Below are 19,348 nucleotides of genomic sequence, written 5' to 3'. Positions count from 1 at the left end.
CCCACCCTTACAATTGCTGATATAAGATAATTCTCAAAATAGTGAGGTGACACTTTATATGCACAAGCATATAAAATAATATACTTTTTTACCTCCACAATGGTCCTCTTTTACCTAAAAATTTTGGCCAAACAGCCATGACCCTCCCAAGCCAGCCCAGCCATTAGACAATGCTCAGTACTTCGTCAGGGGCCACTCTCCTTGCTCCAGCTGCTGACATCTGTTTCCGTTCTTCAAAAACTTTCTGTCTAGGCTGCGGCTATTTTCCCTGGAGCATTGGATGCTGAGGGGTGACTTTATAGAAGTTTATAAAATCATGACAGGCATGGATAAAGTGAATAGCCAAAGTCTTTTCCCCCAAGTAGGGGAGTCCAAAACTAGTGGGCAAAAGTTTAAGGTGAGAGATGAAAGATATAAAAGGGACCTGAAGGGCAACTTTTTTCATGCAGAGGGTGGTGTGTGTATGGAATGAGGTGCCAAAGGAAGTGGTGGAGGCTGGTACAATTACAACATTTAAAAGGCATCTAGATGGGTACGTGAATAGGGTTAAGAGGGATATGGGCCAAATGCTGGCAAAAGGGACTAGATTAATTTGGCATCTCTGGTTGGCATGGATGAGTTGGATTATAGGGTCTGATTCTGTGCTTTACAACACTATGACTATAACTCTAGGTAGCCCTCTAGTTAGTAATGAGACATTGCCTTTTGATATTCTTCCATGGGATGCGGCTATCACTGGCAAGGCCAGCATTTATTGCCACCATCCCGAATTGCCCTTGCACAGAATGGATTGCTGTGCCATTTCAGAGGACAGTTAAGAGCCAACCCCATTGCTGTGGGACTGGAGCCACACATGGTAAGGATGGAAGATTTTATTCCGAAAGGATATTAGTGAACTAGGTGTATTCTTAACAACAATGATTGATAGTTTCATGATCGCCATCACTCAGGCAAGTTTTCAATTCCAAATTTCATTAATAGTGGGTGGTACGGTGACTCAGAGTTTACCACTGCCGCCTCACAGCGCCCGGGACCTGGGCTTGATCCCAGCCTCGAGTGACTGTCTGTCTGCAGTTTGCACATTCTCCCCGTGTCTGTGTGGGTGCTCCGGTTTCCTCCCACAGTCCAAAGATGCGCAGGTTAGGGAGGATTGGCTGTGCTAAGTTGGCTGTAGTGACTGGGGATGTGCAGGCTGGGCGGGTTAGCTATGGTGAGTGTTACGAGGATGAGAGGAGAGCACGATGGCTCAGGGTGGGATGCTCTTTGGAGGGTCGGTGCAGACACGATGAGTTGAATGGCCTCTATCTGGCGCTGTAGCCCATTAACATTAACACTACAGCAGTGTAAAAAATAATCAGAGAAAGCTGAGGCTTCTATAAATTTAAAGTGGTTTGTCTCTTAATTCAATTGATAAGAGAGACTCCAGTTGTAGTAGTGGGCTCCACTGATCTGCTTTCCCTTGTCCAGTTCCTTCTCGACCAGGTGGGAGAGAGCATCCATGAGGTTACAGTAAGCAAAATGTAAAATTCCAATGACTGCAGAATTGAATCAAAAAGACCCTGAGAGTGTGAAAACCCGTGCTTCAACTCTTGTCCAGAAATAGATAGGAACCTGAACACTTGGAAAGATAAAAGGAGTTCTCATTTTTAATTGCGCTTTAAAAATATTCTTCCGTGAGATGTAGATGTTACCATCTAATTCAGTGTTTATTGCCTGCCCCTGTTTGCCTTTGAGAAGGTGATGGTTAGCTGCCTTTTCATTGCTGCAGTCCGTGGGGTGTAGGGAATGTTGTTAGGAAGGTAATTCCAGGATTTTGACCCAGTGACAGTGAGGGAACATTGATATATTTCCAAAACAGAATGGAGTATGTCTTGGAGAAGACCTTTATTATTGGTGCTGTTCCCCTGCGTACTTATAAGTGTGTTCAGAGATAGATCTGGAGCAAATCCTTTCACTCAAGAACTTTTCTTAAACAAAGTAGGATATTTACAACAGGAAGCAGGAGGGAACATTCTGAGACTCCCTGCTCAGGTTGCAATGATGGCAATAGGCATTGCTAATAAACATGCCATCCATTAGGGAATCAGTGTTTCTTCAATATACTACGCATAGAATCCTACAGAGTGGAAGCAGGCCATTCGGCCCATCAAGTCCACACCAACCTGCCAAACAGCATCCCACCCAGACCCAAACTATCCCAGTGACTCTGCATTTTCCATGGCAAACCACCTAGACTGCACATCCCTGGACACTACGGGGAATTTAGCCTGGCCCATACACCTAAACTGCGCATCTTTGGACTGAGGGAGGAAACCCACACAGACATGGGGAGAATGTGTAAACTCCACGCAGACAGTCATGGAAGCTGGAATCGAGCCCAGGTCCCTGGCACTGTGAGGCAGCAGTGGGAGCCACTATGCCACCCCTGCTACAATGATAGTTAGAAGAGTTAGGAATACACCTTGGATGGAATGAGTCATTTTATTCTGAGTTGTTTTTGGCCTGGATTCAGTTTCTCAGTTGTTATCGGTCACCTTTGCTCTGGGTATTGTTCCTAACACTCTGAGAAAAGAATCCTTCCATTTTACCACAGCCACTGTGTTGTACTGGTGTTCAGCGATCATTACAGAGCTTATACTTGCAATCAAGAGGCGTTATTAAACCATGTACCATAGTTACAAGGGTAATTACAAATGGTAAGGTCCTGGGGAGTGTTGCAGAACAAAGAGACCTTGGAGTGTAGGTTCATAGTTCCTTGAAAGTGGAGTCACAGGTAGACAGGATAGTGAAGAAAGCATTTGGTATGGTTGGTTTTATTGGTCGTGCTTTGAGTATAGGAGTTGGGAGGTCATGTTGTGGCGGTACAGAGCATTGGTTCGGCCATTTTTGGAATACTGTGTGTAATTCTGGTCTCCCTGTTACAGGAAGGATGTTGAGAAACTTGAAACAGTTCAGAAAAGATTTACAAGGACGCTGCCAGGGTTGGAGGGTTGGAGGGTTTGAGCTACAGGGAGAGGCTGAATAGGCTGGGTCTATTTTCCCTGAGCATTGGAGGCTGAGGGATGACCATATAGAGGTTTGTAAGATCATGAGGAGCATGGATAGACTGTATAGTCAAGATCTTTTCCCTGGGGTGGGGGAGTTCAAAACTAGAGGGCATAGGTTTAAAATTGGAATATAAAGATTTAAAAGGGACCTAAGGGGCAACTTTTTCACACAGAGGTTGGTGCATGTATGGAATGAGCTGCCAGAGGAAGTGGTGGAGGCTGGTACAATTACAGCATTTAAAAGGCTTCTGAATGGGGACATGAATAGGACGGGTTTAGAGGGATATGGGCCAAATGCTGGCAAATGAGAGTAGATTTATTTGGGATATCTGGTCAACATGAACAAGTTGGACTGTTTCCATGTTGTACATGTCTATAACTCTAATTAGGAGAGAGCACTTCAAGACCCTTGCTGCTGGGACCCCAGCTTGGTATGCACTAACATGAGCAGACGTCCCTGATGGTCTATGGTATTTATGGGAATAACAGGAGTTAACCATTATCTTTCAGTAGATGTGGATTTGTGCTGTCGAGGGAGGCTTGCTATGTAGCTGCAGTGCATCTTGTAGGTCGTACACACTGTTGCCATTCTAAGTTTATAAAACCAAACTTTGACTGATCACTGAACTCAGCTTCTCAATTGTGAGCACCGTTCTCATTGGCTGCCAGAGGGAAGGTGAAATCTACAAACATTTGTCAACAATCACGACCCACCATTTGTGAAAGCTTTCTGCTCTGATGCTTCAATGTGTGTTGTAAGGGAAATTTCCAAAGCTATGCTTAGATTTCCTGCGTGAATGAAAAGCATTGAGCAAAGCTTCATGGAGCCAGTGACAAGCCTAGGAATATTGGAAGTATCTAGGAAGTGGAGAAATTCATTGCCAAACTGAACATTGCTTCTGGTGAAGGTCATATTTTCCTTCAATTCTATAGACTATGTTATTGCGGGTGCCTTATTCAGTCAGAGGTTGTGAATAACTATTATAGAAGGCTGTGGAGGCTCAGCCATTGTGTATGAATATCTCAACACAGAGATTGATAGATGTTGGAGTATTAATAATATTAAGGAATATGGGATAGTGCAGGACAGTAACATTGATCTCGAGTGGTGTAGCATTTTCAAAGAGCCAATTGGCTTCCTCTTATGTTGATGTTACTACAGGGTGCAATGCATTAACCCATCAGCTCAATGGCAGCAACAGGAATTTATAAAGAGCTGTTCTGTGAAGAGTGAAAAATTCTTCCTCAAGTCTCAGGCTTATTTTTTAAAAAATTCTGAAGGAGGGTCCTGACCCGAAATGTCAACTTTCCTGCTCTCTGATGCTGCCTGGCCTGCTGTGTTCCTCCTTCTCCATGCAGTGTTATCTGACTCCAGTATCGGCAGTTCTTACTATCTCAGGCTTATTTTCGATGGTTTTAAAATGGCACAGCAAGGATTATTCGGATCATTGATTCGTTCAATAATTTTGTCTGAAAATCAATGTTTAACGTGTACATATTCGGTTGTTGATCCCAGATTGGACTGTTTCTCTAGTGAAGGCAAGACATGCAGCATTTTTGAACTGAAGGATGCTGGAACTCTATTGAAAACTCAATTTCCAAGCATCCAGCACCCCCTGGTGCTTGGTCCTTGTAGTGCAATCTTCAGGGTTGCTGGGTGATCTGTGAGTGTCTCGTGAAAAATGTTAAGGTGTCAGTGACACGAGAGAAGAATTTGCACCATTGCTCCTTTCAGGTCAACACTTATATAATATGCATAAACTGTAATCAAAATACCACAGTTTAATAGGGTGTCTCAGTCCATAAATCATAAAGAACTTGTTTACAGGTTCAGCAAGTGATTAGGAAGGCAAATGGAACTTAATGCAATCAGAGAGCTTCTTGTGGTGCAGTGGTATTGTCCATACCTCTGGGCTGCAAAGTCAGGGTTTGAGTCCCACTTATACGCAGTCACTTCATTTCCTTCCCTTGCAAAAACATCAGCTTTCCTTCTCCTCTGATGTAGCCTGGCCTGCCGTGTTCCTCCAGCTAACACTGTTATCTCTGACTCCAGCATCAGCAGTTCTTACTATCTGTGTAAAAGTAGGGACGTCTTAGAACAGTATTTTATGGTCTTGGTGAAATTGCATAAGGAGTAACTGCAGTTGTGACCTGTTTGAAAAAGGATATTATTGCATTTGAAGCAGTTCAAAGAAGGTTTACTTGAATCATTCCCCAGGGATGCAGCGGTTTAGAAAGATACTGACCAGGCTAGGCCTAAATCCACTGGAGTTTAGGAGAATGAGAGATGAACTTATTGAAATGTGTAAGATGCTGAGGGGACAGGACAGGGTCAATATTGGGAGGATATTTCCTCTTAGGGGGTAGACTACAAATAGGAGACACACACTTTATGAATAAGAGGTTTCACTTTTAAGGGAGATGAGGAGAATCTTCCTCTGAGTGTTTTTAGCTGACAGACCTTACTCGCAGTTACCACAGAGGGTGTGTCATTGACTTTATTCAAGGTTCAATGCGACAGATGTTTGATCTGTAAGGGAAGCAAGGGTTTTGGGGACCACACCACAACAGCCACTGTCTTATTGATTGGCAGAGCATGCTCAGGGGCTGAATAGCCGACTGCTGGTCCTATGTTCTAGAAAGGCTGAAATGCAACATATCCAGCTAAATGGCGACTCTCTCAAATCTCTGAATATCACTCTACACCGTGCAGTCTGAATAATCACCTACAATTAGCCATACAATCTCTCGCTAAACCCTGAAGCAGATCCAACACAAAGTCCATTTTAAAATTCATTCATGGGACATGGGTGTCACTGGCTGGACCCAACTTTATTGCCTGTCCCTAGTTGCTCTTGAGAAGGTGGTGGTGAACTGCCCTTTTGAACAACTACGGTCCATGTGCTGAGGGTAACCCACACCCTCCCTTATGGAGGGAGTTCCAGGATTTTGACCCAGCGACACTGAAAGAACAATCATATATTTCCCAGCCCAGATAGCGAGTAGCTTGGAGGAGAATTTGCAGGGGGTGGTGTATGTTCTGCTACCCTCGTCCTTCTGGATGGAATTGATCATGGGTTTAGAAGGTGCTGGCTAAGGACCTTTGGTGAATTTCTGCAGTGCAACTTGTAGGTAGTACATCTTGCTGATATATTGGTGGTTGAGGGACTATGTGTACATGGATTTGCTGCAAATCAAGCGGCTGCTTTGTCCTGGATGGTGTGGAGCTCCTTGGTTGTTGTTGGAGCTGTATCTATCCAGGCAAATGGGGAGCATTCCATCACACATAGTCCATCCTTTGACGTAGCCTTCTCCCTCTGAACAGGCAAATGATCAGCAGTCTAGGACTGAAGGGCAACCAAAAGCCCCCTTCAGGCCATACTCTTATCAGGAAAGTCAAAGGCCTAATGTCATTGACGAGTAATCCTGGATTGGGCTGATATTCTGGGGGTGTGAGAGTATGGCCCACCAAGGCAGTTGGTGATGTTTAAATTTGAAGTTATTAAAGTCATTAAACACTCAACTCAGTAATGGTGGTCACAGAGCTTTAAATTATCACATAAAAATCTGGTTCATTGAGAAGGAAGATTAATCTGCTGTCTTTATCTCATCAACCTATGTATGGTTCCAGGACCTCAGATATGTCATGGACATCTCCTCTGGAGTGATCGAGCAAGCCTCTGAGTTTGTAGGTTATTAAGAAAGGGCAACAAATGCTGATCTTGTGTGAAACACTCACACCCCATAAACGATTAAAATAGAACCCCACCATTTCCCACACAATTAAATTAAAGGAAGATGGTCGTAGTTGTTGGAGGGCAATCTTTTCCAACTCCAGGATGTCTCTGCAGGAGTTCCTCAGGGTGGTGTCCTAGGCCCAATCACCTCCAGCTGCTTCATCGATGACTTTCCCTCCATTGCAAAGTCAGAAGTGGGATGTTTGCCGATGATTGCATGACGTTCGGCACCATTCACGAGTTCTCAGAGACTGAAGCAATCCACATCCAAGTGTGGCATGATGTCAACAAGATCTAGGTTTGAGTTGTTAAAAGGCAAGCGAGGTCTGTGTCACACAAGTGTAAGGCAATGACCATTTTCAACAAGAGAGACTCCAACTATCTCCCTTTGACATTCAACACCACTGTCAACGTCCTTCGGGTTACCATTGACTTTTAACTGAACCGAAACAGGCATAAAAATTACCGTAACTCCCGCACATCCCAGATGTCCAAGTTTTTCGAGGACTGCAACTTTCCCCTCACAGTGGTCGAGAACGTCCTTGACAGTGTCTCCGGCAACACATCCTCACACCCCGCCCCCGCCACAACCGCCCAAAGAGGATCCCCCTCGTTCTCACATACCACCCTACCAACCTCCGGATACAACGCATCATCCTCCGCCATCTACAATCCGACCCCACCACCCGAGACATTTTTCCATCCCCACCCTTGTGTGCTTTCCAGAGAGACCACTCTCTCCATGACTCCCTTGTTCGCTCCACACTGCCCTCCAACCCCAGCACACCCGGCACCTTCCCCTGCAACTGCAGGAAATGCTACACTTGCCCCCACACCTCCTCCCTCACCCCTATCCCAGGCCCCAAGATGACTTTTCATATTAAGCAGAGGTTCACCTGCACATCTGCCAATGTGGTATACTGTATCCATTGTACCCGGTGTGGCTTCCACTACATTGGGGAAACCAAGCAGAGGCTTGGGGACCGCTTTGCAGAACACCTCCGCTCGGTTCTCAATAAACAACTGCCCTCCCAATCGCGAACCATTTCAACTCCCCCTCCCATTCTTTAGATGATGTGTCCATCATGGGCCTCCTGCAGTGCCACAATAATGCCACCTGAAGGTTGCAGGAATAGCAACTCATATTCCGCTTGGGAACCCTGCAGCCCAATGGAATCAATGTGGACTTCACCAGTTTCAAAATCTCCCCTTCCCCCACCGCATCCCAAAACCAGCCCAGCTCTTCCCCTCCACCCACTGCATCCCAAAACCAGTCCAACCTGTCTCTGCCTGCCTAACCTGTTCTTCCTCTCACCCATCCCATCCTCCCAACCCAAGCCGCACCTCCATCTCCTACCTACTAACCTCATCCCACCTCCTTGACCTGTCCGTCCTCCTTGGACTGACCTATCCCCTCCCTACCTCCCCACCTATACTCTCCTCTCCACCTATCTTCTTTTCTCTCCATCTTCAGTCCGCCTCCCCCTCTCTCCCTATTTATTCCAGAACCCTCACCCCATCCCCCTCTCTGATGATGGGTCTAGGCCCGAAACGTCAGCTTTTGTGCTCCTGAGATGCTGCTTGGCCTGCTGTGTTCATCCAGCTTCACACTTTATTATCTTGGATTCTCCAGCATCTGCAGTTCCCATTATCACTGTAACTATAAGAGCCAACCAAGGACAGGGAATCATGCAGTGAGTGACTCCCCAAAGTCTGCCCACCATCTGCAAGGGATAAGTTAGCAATGTTATGGAATGCTGTCCGCTTGGCTTCCAACTGGACAAGAACTTATGAATTAGGTGCAGGAGCAGGCCATTCAGCCCCTCGAGCCTGAATGTGATTTGCTAAGATTTATGGCTGATCTGACTGTGACCGCAATTCCACTTTTCTCCCTGCCCCTGACAAAGTCTGACTGCCAGGTTGTTTATAGTCCTCTGTCTGAAATGTATTCAGCAATCGGGCAACCATGAAACTCAACAACATCAAGGATAAAGGAGCCTACTTGATTGGCACCCTAGCCACCACCTTCAGCAATCATTCCTTTCACCACTGAAACTCAGTGGCAGCAGTGTGTGCCATCTACAAGATGCACTGCAGCAACTTGCCCTTTACTAGGGTGGCCAACTCTCAGGAAAGGGATAGAGGACACATTCACATCAGGGAACAATATGCCTGGAGTTGGGGTTTGTTGGAGGTGTTGGGGGGGTTGGGTGGTGTAAGTTGCTGATGTTGAGGGTTGGTAAGGGAAGGGCAGTTGTAGGGGATGGTGCTGAGTTAGTAAGTGCTGATGTGTAATCAGACATGTTGGGTGGGCTCTTGCAGACTGTCCTTACAAGCCAAGCCAACTCTTATGCCTTGGATTTGTGTCGTCATCCTGGACACCTGCTGAACACAAATTAGCAGCTTTTTAGAGGTCAACCATCTCAGCCAAAATAAATCACTGCAGGGCCCTTGACTTGGATTGATACCACTGTTCCTTGTTGCTAGGTCAAATTTCTGCAATTCTGTACATAATTTGGCTGATATTGGGCTTCAACTTCACTCTCCAATCCACACCCCAGAGACCTTGTTCTGTATTGTGGGTGTATCTGCATCACCTGGACTGCAGAAAGCGACTCACCACCACCTTCTCAAGGGTATATACCACATTGTCTGTACCTTGGGTAGCAAACAGTATCCATAACTGTAGTCATGGTGTTAACATCAAAGCTGAAGTGTTGCTGATGTAACAACAGTTACAGCCTCTGATGCATGTACAGATTTTCCTGTGAGTAAAGAACTCTTGCATGAAAAATACATGGATCCGTGCAGTGTATTATGGGATACTTATAGACATCCCCTAACCCTGACTACACAATAAACTACTGTGAATAATTAATTAAAGAAGAAAGTTATACAGGTCCACTTTCTGCAAATAAATTATGTACTGAGGAAAACTCAACATTGAGTCTAGTCCTGCTTGCTTTTAATCAGTAGGTGCTGCATATCATTCAAAATTATTAAGTTAGATGTTCAGAAGAGACCATTCAGCCTGTTGAGCCTTTTTCAGCATTCATTACAATCATGGCTGATATTGGGCTTCAACTTCACTCTCCAATCCATGCCCCAGAGACCTTGTTCCCTGAGACACCAAAAACTGTTATCCCAGCCTTAAATACATTCAACAATAGTTTCTGCATCCATCTGAGTAGGGAATTCAAAGATTGATAACCGTTCAGTGAATTAATTTCTCTTCATCTCAGTCCTAAATGATTGGCCCCTTAACCTGAGACTGTGCTTCTGTATTTTATTACTTCCAAGACCAGTGTAGACAATCTCAGACTCAACTCAATCGAGCCCTTACAGAATCTTAATCATTTCAATGTGAACTCTGAATGTGTGATTATTCAAATCTTTTTGGCATGAAATTTGCATTGCCATGTATTTTTATGTTGGCTTACTCAAAACACTTGATACTTTAGTTTACAGTGGAAAATGGTTAATTCAAAGCATTGGATAATTGAGTCTGTAGTAGAAAATGGCTATTTCAAAACATTGAATAATTTAGCTTGGAGCAGAAAATGGCTATTTCAGGACATTGGATAATTTAGTTTGGAGTAGAAAAACATTGGATAATTTAATTTGCGGTGGAAAACCTACACTGCCTGCAATTATCTGTGAGGGTTAAAAATTGTCCATTCATGCTGATGGACTACATCTCCCAGAGTGCTCGGTAGCGCCTACCCTGCTATTGTTCTTTCCATTGGTTGACGGGGGTTGCGGCCCCCTCCAATGAGCGAGCACGTTAAAGGAAATGATCCGGCCTGAAATGGCGGCGTTGTGTACCTGAATTCGAACATCAAGTTGCACAAAGAGGAGGAACAAGATTGTGAGTCTTTTGTGTTTTTGTTTGAAAGAAAGTGTGCTGAATTAATTATAAATAAGACAGTTTGTGCAATTTATGAGGTGAGCTTTAGGATGAGTAATGACTAAAAGTCCAGCTGCTTCAGACAAATGAAGCTGTTTTTGAAGTCGATGATACCTCAACCACAAATTGTAGAAACTAGGGTTTGTGTGTTTTTAATGTTTTCCCTTCTTGCCAATTTGTTTCCAGTTAGTAAAATTTGCAAGTAAACAGAGAGACATTGTTGCTAAGGCTGTGATATCCACGTGAGTGATAATCTTGGAGTTTTTTTAAAATGTTGCTAAAAGTCTGTGCTGTCAGGGTTCGATCTACAGGTTCAAGACAAAGCATCCGTCTCGTTACAATGTTATCAGATGCTGCACTGTTTAGTAATCTTAGGTCTGCAGTCCCTGGCGTTTGTTTTCAATGAGTAACAGTGAACTATGATTGCAACACATTGTCTAATTTACCCTGAAACCAATGCAGAAATTGCTGTATAACCCTTCTGAAAAAGGGTTACTGGATTCAGAACTTTGCTGCCTGCTTTCTGCCCCTATGTTGCCAACCCTGTTGAGTTTCTCTGTTTTTTTTTGTTTCAGAATTCCAACATCTGTAGTTTTTTTTTAATAGAATCCCTTCAGTGTGGAAGCAGGCAGTTTGGCTCATCAAGTCCACACTGACCCTCCAAAGAACTTGCTACCTGGACTGACATTCCCAACCCTATGCCTGTAGGTCTGCATATTCCATGGGTAATTTTTAGTATAGTTAATTTGCCTAACCTGCACTACTTTGGACTGTAGGAGGAAACAGGAGCACCCAGAGGAAATCCAAGCAGACATGGAGAGAATGTCCAAACTCCACCCAGTTGCCCAAGGATGGAATTGAACTCTGGTTTCTGGTGCTGTGAGGCAGCAATGCTAGCCATGGTGCTGCCCCCAATGTCAGCTTCCAATTTCTCTCCCACAGAGGCTGCCATGTACGGTCCTTGAGTTGTACAGCATGGAAACAGACCATAAGACATAGGAGTTGAAGTAAGGCCATTTGGCCCATCGAGTCCACTCCGCCATTTAATCATGGCTGATGGACATTTTAACTCCACTTCCCTGCACTCTCTCTGTGGCCCTTAATTCCTTGCAAGATCAAGAATTTATCAGTTTCTGTCTTGAAGATGTTTAACATCCCGGCTTCCACTGCGCTCTGTGGCAATGAATTCCATAGGCCCAGCACTCTGGCTGAAGAAATGTCTCCTCATTTCCGTTCTAAATTTACCCCCTCTAATTCTAAGGCTGTGCCTGCGGGTCTTAGTCTCCCTGCCTAATGGAAACAACTTCCCAGCATCCACTCTTTCTAAGCCATGCATTATCTTGTAAGATTCTATTAGATCTCTTCTCAACCTTCTCAACTGTAATGAATACAATCCCAGGATCCTTAGCCGTTCATCATACGTTAAACCTACCATTCCAGGGATTATCCGTGTGAATCTCCACTGGACACACTGCAGCGCCATTATGTCCTTCCTGAAGTGTGGGGCCCAAAATTGGACATGTTATTCTAAATGGGGCCTAACTAGGGCTTTATAAAGTTTCAGAAGCGCATCGCTGCTTTTATATTCCAACCCTGTTGAGATAAGTGACAACATTACATTCGCTTTCTTAATCACAGACTCTACCTGCAAGTTAACCTTTAGAGAATCCTGGACTAACACTCCCAGATCCCTTTGTACTTCAGCTTTATGAATGTTCTCACCATTTAGAAAATAGTCCATGCCTGTATTCTTTTTTCCAAAGTGCAGGACCTCACATTTGCTCACGTTGAATTTCATCAGCCATTTCCTGGACCACACTCAAACACAATGGGCCCTCACCTTACTCAGCAGCCTCCTGTGAGGCACCTGGTCAAAGGCTTTTTGAAAGTCTAGATAGATAACATCCACTGGGTTTCCCTGGTCTAACCTACTTGTTACCTCTTCAAAGAATTCTAACAGGTTTGTCAGGCACGACCTCCCCTTACTGAATCCATGTTGACTTGTTCTAATCTGACCCGGCACTTCCAAGAATTTAGAAATCTCATCCTTAATGACGGATTCTAGAATTTTACCAACGACTGACGTGAGGCTAATTGGCCTACAATTTTCTATCTTTTGCCTTGATCCTTTCTTTAACAAGGGGGTTACAATGATTTTCCAATGACTCCAGTGACTTTTGAAAGATCATAACCAAAGCCTCCGCTATTTTCTCAGCCACCTCCCTCAGACTCTAGGATGTAGCCCATCAGAGCCAAGAGATTTATCAATTTTTAGACCTTTTAGCTTTTCTAGCACTCTCTCTTTTGTAATGCCTACCATACTCAACTCTGCCCCCCCGACTCTCCTTAATTGTTGGCACACTACTCGTGTCTTTCACTGTGAATACTGACACAAAGTACTTAAGTTCTTCAGCTATTTCCTTATCTCCCATCACTAGCCTTCCAGCATCAGTCTGGAGCGGCCCAATGTCTACTTTTGCTTCTTGTTTGTTTCTTATGTATTGAAAGAAACTTTTACTATCATTTCTAATATTACTGGCTAGCCTACCTTCATATTTGATCCTCTCCTTCTTTATTGCTCTCTTTGTTATCCTCTGTTTGTTTTTGTAGCCTTCCCAATCTTCTGATTTCCCAGTGCTCTTGGCCACTTTATAGGCTGTCTCTTTTACTTTGATACATTTCCTGACTTCCTTTTGTCAGCCATGACTGTCTAATCCTACCCCAGATAATCTTTCTTTTCTTTGGGGTGAACCTCTGTACTGTGTCCTCAATTACACCCAGAAACTCATGCCATTGTTGCGCTACTGTCTTCCCTGCTAGGCTCTGCTTCCAGTCGATTTTTGTCAATTCTTCTCTCATGCCCCTGTAATTACCTTTATTTAACTGTAATACCATTACATCTGATTTTGCCTTCTCTTCTTCAAACTGCAGGCTGAACTCTACCATATTATGATTGTTGCCTCCTAAGTGTTCCCTTACTTTAAGATCTTTTATAAAGTCTGGCTCATTACATAGCACTAAGTACAGAATAGCCTGCTCCCTTGTGGGCTCCATCACAAGCTATTCCAAAAAGCCATCCTGTAAGCATTCCATGAATTCCCTTTCTTTGGATCCATCAGCAACATTATTCACCCAGTCCGCTGCATATTGAAGTCCCCCATGATCACCGTGACCTTGCCTTTCTGACATGCCTGATCTATTTCCCAATGCATCTTGCACCCCTGGTCCTGATGACTGTTAGGAGGTCTGTACATAACTCCCATTATGGTTTTTTTTTTGCCTTTGTGGTTCCTCAATTCCACCCACACAGACTCCTCTGACCCTATGTCTTTCAGTGCCATAGATTTAACTTCATTCCTAACTAACAAAGCAACCCCGCCCCTCTGTCCACCTCCATGTCTTTTCAATAAGTTGTAAATCCTTGGATGTTTAACTGCCAGTCCTGAACACCCTGCAACCACGTCTCTGTGATACCTACCACATCATAATTATTCAAGATGATTTGTACTATTAATTCATCTACCTTGTTACGAATACTACGAGCATTTAGGTAAAGTGTCTTAATGCTAACTTTCTTATCATTATTAGAGATATTGGAAATTATGATGTCCTAAGTTATCCTTCCTTTTTGCTGTATTCCTGGTCTGGCTCAAGCTTAAACCCACCTGTACACATGCTATCCTGCTGCTTCTCTTTCCATTTAACTCCATACTCACTGTCGCTTTCGCTTTTTCCCTTCTCCCGACTCAGAAGTTTAAAGTCCTACTGACCACCTTATTTATCCTTTTCGCCAGAATGCTGGTTCCCGATCGGCTCAAGTGGAGGCCGTCCCAACTGTACAGATCCCTCTGGTTCCAAAACTGATGCCAATGCCCCATGAAATGGAATCCCTCTTTCCCACACCAATCCCTCAGCCACGTGTTTGCTTCCCTAACTTTCTTTTCCCTATGCCAATTGGCACGTGGCTCAGGCAGTAATCCGGAGATTATGACCCTTGAAGGCCTGTACTTCAATTTCTTTGAGTGCTTCATAATCCCTGAACAGTTCCTCTACCCTCACCTTGCCTACGTTGTTAGTCCCAACATGGACCACAACAACTGGATCCTCCCCCTCCCGCTCCAATATCCTTTCAAGCCAGCTGGAGATGTCCTGCACCCTGGCACCAGGTAGGCAACACACCATGCGGGGCTTCCGATCCGGCTTGTGTATGATACTATCTGCCCTGCTAATTATAGAATCCCCGATAACAATACTTGTCTTTTTGCACCCCCCGCCCCCCCAAAAAAGTGGCCTTCTGCACCATGGTGCCATGGTTAGCTGGCTCATCCTGTCCACAGCCTTTTCCCTCATCCATGCAGGGAGCAAGAATCTCATACCTGTTGGACAAGGTCAAGTGTTGAGGCTCCTGAACTCAGAATCCCCCTACCTGCCTCACTTAGAGTCACACCCTATTGTCCCTGAACACTTATTGAATTGAATTACTTAATCTACGAGGTGTGACTGCCTCCTGAAACTGTGTCCAGGTAACTCTCCCACTCCCAGATGTGCCGCAGAGTTTGAAGCTCAGATCCCAGATCATCAATTCTGATCCGGAGTTCTTCCAGCAACCAACACTTGCTGCAGATGTGGCCGCTGCTGTTCACAATGGGATCAGCCTTTGGTCCAACTTGTCTGTGCTGACCAGATATTCTAAACTGAGCTAGACCCATTTGCCAGCATTTGGCCCATATCTCTCTTAAACCCTTCCTATAAATGTACCCAAACAGGGTGAGGTTGAGGTTGAGGAAGAGGAACCTTCCTGATAACATCAGCCAGCATGGGAACTGAACCCATGCTGTTGGCATCACTGCACCTGCATTTACAAAAGGGAGCAGTTTCTCCCTATCTATTCTGTTCAGACCCTTCATTATGAATAAAAACAAAGTTGCTGGAAAAGCTCAGCAGGTCTGGCAGCATCTGTGGAGGAGAAAACAGAGTTAACGTTTTGGGTCCAGTGATCTTTCCTTAGAACTTCATTCTGAATACCTCTAGGAAACCTCCTCTTGGCTTTCAACAGTCCTAACTTCCCTAAGCTATCCTCATAACTGAACTTCCTCATCCCTGGAATCGTTCTAGCAAACCTTTCGGCACTCTTTCCAATGCTTTCACGTTCTTCCTAAATCACAGTCCCCTGAACTGGGTGGAATGCTCCAACTGAGATTGAGCTAGTGTTATATAGAAGTTCAACATGGTTTTCTTGTTCTGTGCCCTTTTCAGCAAACGGTATTGTGTGCTTTTATTAAATGTGCTGTCAGTCCATCCTGATTCAATGACTGAAGCACATGGAGGTGTACACTCACTGTACTGCTGCAATCTTTAGAATATTGCCCTTTTGTTTTCTCTCCTGTTTCTCCCTGTTTTTCTTACCAGAATGAGCCACTTCACATTTCAGCCACTGTGGTGACTGACTGTTCTGACGACACATACAAGCCCACGGGTGATAACGTAACTTTCTCTGTCAGGTAGTGCCACCATTCAATGGGCGTCCTATTGAATGGAGGAACAGACTTCAGGGGCCAAATGGCCTATTCCTGTTCCTAGTTCTTATGGTCTTAATTTCTTCTCATCTGTTTTCGACCTTATGTATCTCTATGGCTCATGAATCTGTAGAATTCACTACCCCAAGTATGATGGATACTGGAACATTTGAGTAAATTTAAGGAGCAGATAGACAGCTGGATTTTTAATTAGTAATGGGTTGAAGGCTAATGGTGAGCAGGAGAAAATGGAGTTGAGGCCGAGATGAGATCAGCCATGATTGTATTAGGTGGTGGAGCAGGCTCAAGAGGGTAAATTGCCCGCTCCTAGTTCCTGTGACCTTATGAATGAGCAGTCTTTTGCACAGGATGGAAGGACTGAGGCTGCTCTGGAGAGCATTGGAATATTTGGGCCAGGAGGTAACTAAATTATGGAAGAAGTGTTTTGCAACAGATGGGCTGTGGGAAGGGCATTGAATGTTTATCCAGTTTCTGTCCTGTTGGTCCCTAGATTATAACAACCTTGGCAGCAGACACCTATCCTTGCACCATTTAGCAATTTACATGTCACAACAGCTGAAGGGAAGGCCACCAGTCATTGTGCTGGGGGAAATCCTGCATAATATGATAATATAGCCTTACTCTATTGGACTTGGACGGAAACCAGTCTAATTCAGCAGACCTTTCACTCCTCCTTCTGTAAGGATGCCAAGAAAATTTTCGTCTCTATAGCTTGTATTCTGACCTGACTGGTGTGATTTTTTTTTGTTTTTGTACCTCCAGATGGTGTAGAAATGTCCTTCATGGATGTTGAAGATGATGACTGTAGCGTGTTTGATGGATATGATAGTCTGGAAGACGACGGCAGTGGCAGCCATCGAAACCTCACCACAGATGATTCGAGCAATGACCTGGAAGATGAGGAACATGGTCAGGTGCAGGACATGGATACAGAGTCGATACGTGGAGCGATAAATGATGATGAGTCATCTATTGATGGAAGACTTAGAATTGGTACTTTTTGTTATGTTAATGCTTAAAAGTTGGGAAGACTTTGAACCATCGGATTTGTTTGTGCTGCAGTAATAAACAGTAAGTCAGAATTATGTCTGTGGCAGTTCAGGACCAGGACCAAGTCGGAAGCCATCTTTAGGGAGCTGCCATTTGCTGATCAGTAAGAAACCAGTGAATGCAGTTGGGAGGATCTGAAGGGGCAAAAACCTACTGATATTTAACTGAGTGGACAAACTAACTAGCAGCTCATAGAGTCATAAAGTATAAGTCTTTTAATGGGATTATTTATAGGTGTCGCTACCTGGACTGGCATTTGCTAATTATCCTTGAGCTAAGAGTCTTGCCAGGTCATTTCAGGGTCAGTTAAAGATAAAGCACATCACTGTAGGTAGGGAATGAAAGTAGCCCACGCTGGTAAGGACAGCAGATTTCCTGCCCTAAAGGGTATCAGTGAACCAAATGGATTTTTACAACAATTGACCATGGTTGAAATGGGAGGTGATGTGGAGGTAAGATTTATCTTCTTATTTCTTAATTAATCACATCTAAATGCTACCAGCTTGGTAGAATTTGAATCCATATCCCAGAGCATTGTTCTGGTCTTTGGGTTAATAGTTACTATTTGCCACATGCCCATCATCTCCCCTTGCAAAATTTATCTTTTGTTTTCCCTTCCCAATAAGGCATTTTGAATCACCGCAGTAATTGTTGTGAGTGGGTGGCGGGAAATCTACTTGTCACTTGCCCTGGGTTTTTAAAAAATCAGTTAAATTACAGTTGACGTTTCAGGTTGGGACCCTTCTTTAGAAAATGAAGAAGGGTCCCAACCTGAAACATCAACTTTCCTGCTCCTCTGCTGCCTGGCCTGCTGTGTTCTTCCAGGTCCACACTGTGTTGTGTCTGACTCCAGCATTTGCAGTTCTTGCTACCTCAGTTAAATTAAATATGTTCTCTGGTCACCAGCACTTCTGCCAGTTTCTCACTTTTTAGTCTCAGAAACCAGTAAGAGTTCAGTGTGAGATTTTCTATTTTACACACAAAAGATAACTTGAAATATATTCAGAATGGGGAGAGTTGGGACAACTTTAGACGTATGTGAAAATATCAGTGTTACAGCTGAAAATCACTTCATTGATGTACAATGTGCAAAACACCTGACAATCAAAAAAAACTTGTACCCTTTTGCTAAGCTAATGGATGAAGGGGTGCACCTGACCTTTGAACCTGTCTTTCTCTTCAGGATGCGATTGCACCAATTTTACATTTTTATTCGTTTCGATTTCCGTCACTACTTTTAACTTTTTAACCTGCTTTAGTTGCCTGGTTAAAAATTGTATTGATCTTAATTTTCATTTATTCCTGTGTCTTTTTTTGAATTTTTGTTTCCTCTTCCAAGCTACCTGTGAGATGTGTGGCATTGTTGGAGCACGAGAAACCTTCTATTCCAAAACTAAAAGATTCTGCAGTGTCTCCTGTTCTCGAAGCTACTCTTCCAACTCAAAGAAAGCCAGTATCTTGGCTAGATTGCAGGTTAGTTTGCAGTCATGTCAATGGCCTGCCTCAGTGTGCTATACTGAATACTCCCATTTGCTTGCATAATCTGACCTGTTGCCTTAGTTCTGCAGGTTTGCTTAAAGAAAATCGTAGACATGGAACAATAGTTTGAGAATTGTTCTGAGCTCTACATTCCGATCTACCCCGATGACATTTAATGCCCTTGCCTATCCATCTATCCATCTATCCATCGCGAAACAGCCATGCACGGCACGCCACGTCCACTGCTTCTGATGCAATGCGTTCGAATGTCATACAACCCCATGGGAAATTAAAATTGCCTTCATTTCTGTGCCAAACGGGCGGTCCTCTAATTTTAAAATAATTCCTCCTCATTCTGGACTCTCCCACAAGAGGAAACCTCTTTCTACGTTCACCTTGTCAAGATTACTCAGAAATTTATACACTTCAATCAAGTCACCTCTTGCTCTTCTGACCTCCAGTAGAACAAGTCTAGCCTGTCTAAACTATCCTCGGAAATCTGCTCACTTATTCTGGTATCAATCTTGTAAATATCCTCTGAACTGCCTGCAGTGCATTTACTTCCTTCTTTAAATAGAGACCAAATCTGCA

The 19,348-nt window shown here is 44.0% G+C and overlaps 1 protein-coding gene across 3 annotated transcripts in view; it reads left to right on the top strand.

Annotated features, from left to right (window-relative positions):
• Positions 1 to 10,567: 10,567 nt before the first annotated feature.
• Positions 10,568 to 19,348, top strand: part of LOC125447227 (lethal(3)malignant brain tumor-like protein 2) — a 158,294-nt gene continuing 149,513 nt past the window's right edge. For all 3 annotated transcript variants that reach the window (XM_048521472.2, XM_048521471.2, XM_048521470.2), the window contains exons 1-3: positions 10,568 to 10,652; positions 16,991 to 17,221; positions 18,618 to 18,751. In XM_048521472.2, coding sequence (XP_048377429.1) covers positions 17,002 to 17,221; positions 18,618 to 18,751 — 354 coding nt within the window. In that variant the 5' untranslated portion in view covers positions 10,568 to 10,652; positions 16,991 to 17,001. The remainder of the gene's footprint in view (positions 10,653 to 16,990; positions 17,222 to 18,617; positions 18,752 to 19,348) is intronic.

Source organism: Stegostoma tigrinum, chromosome 38, assembly GCF_030684315.1.
Source record: "Stegostoma tigrinum isolate sSteTig4 chromosome 38, sSteTig4.hap1, whole genome shotgun sequence".
In the NCBI taxonomy this organism is placed as follows: domain Eukaryota; kingdom Metazoa; phylum Chordata; class Chondrichthyes; order Orectolobiformes; family Stegostomatidae; genus Stegostoma; species Stegostoma tigrinum.
This window is presented reverse-complemented; position numbering and strand designations above follow the sequence as displayed.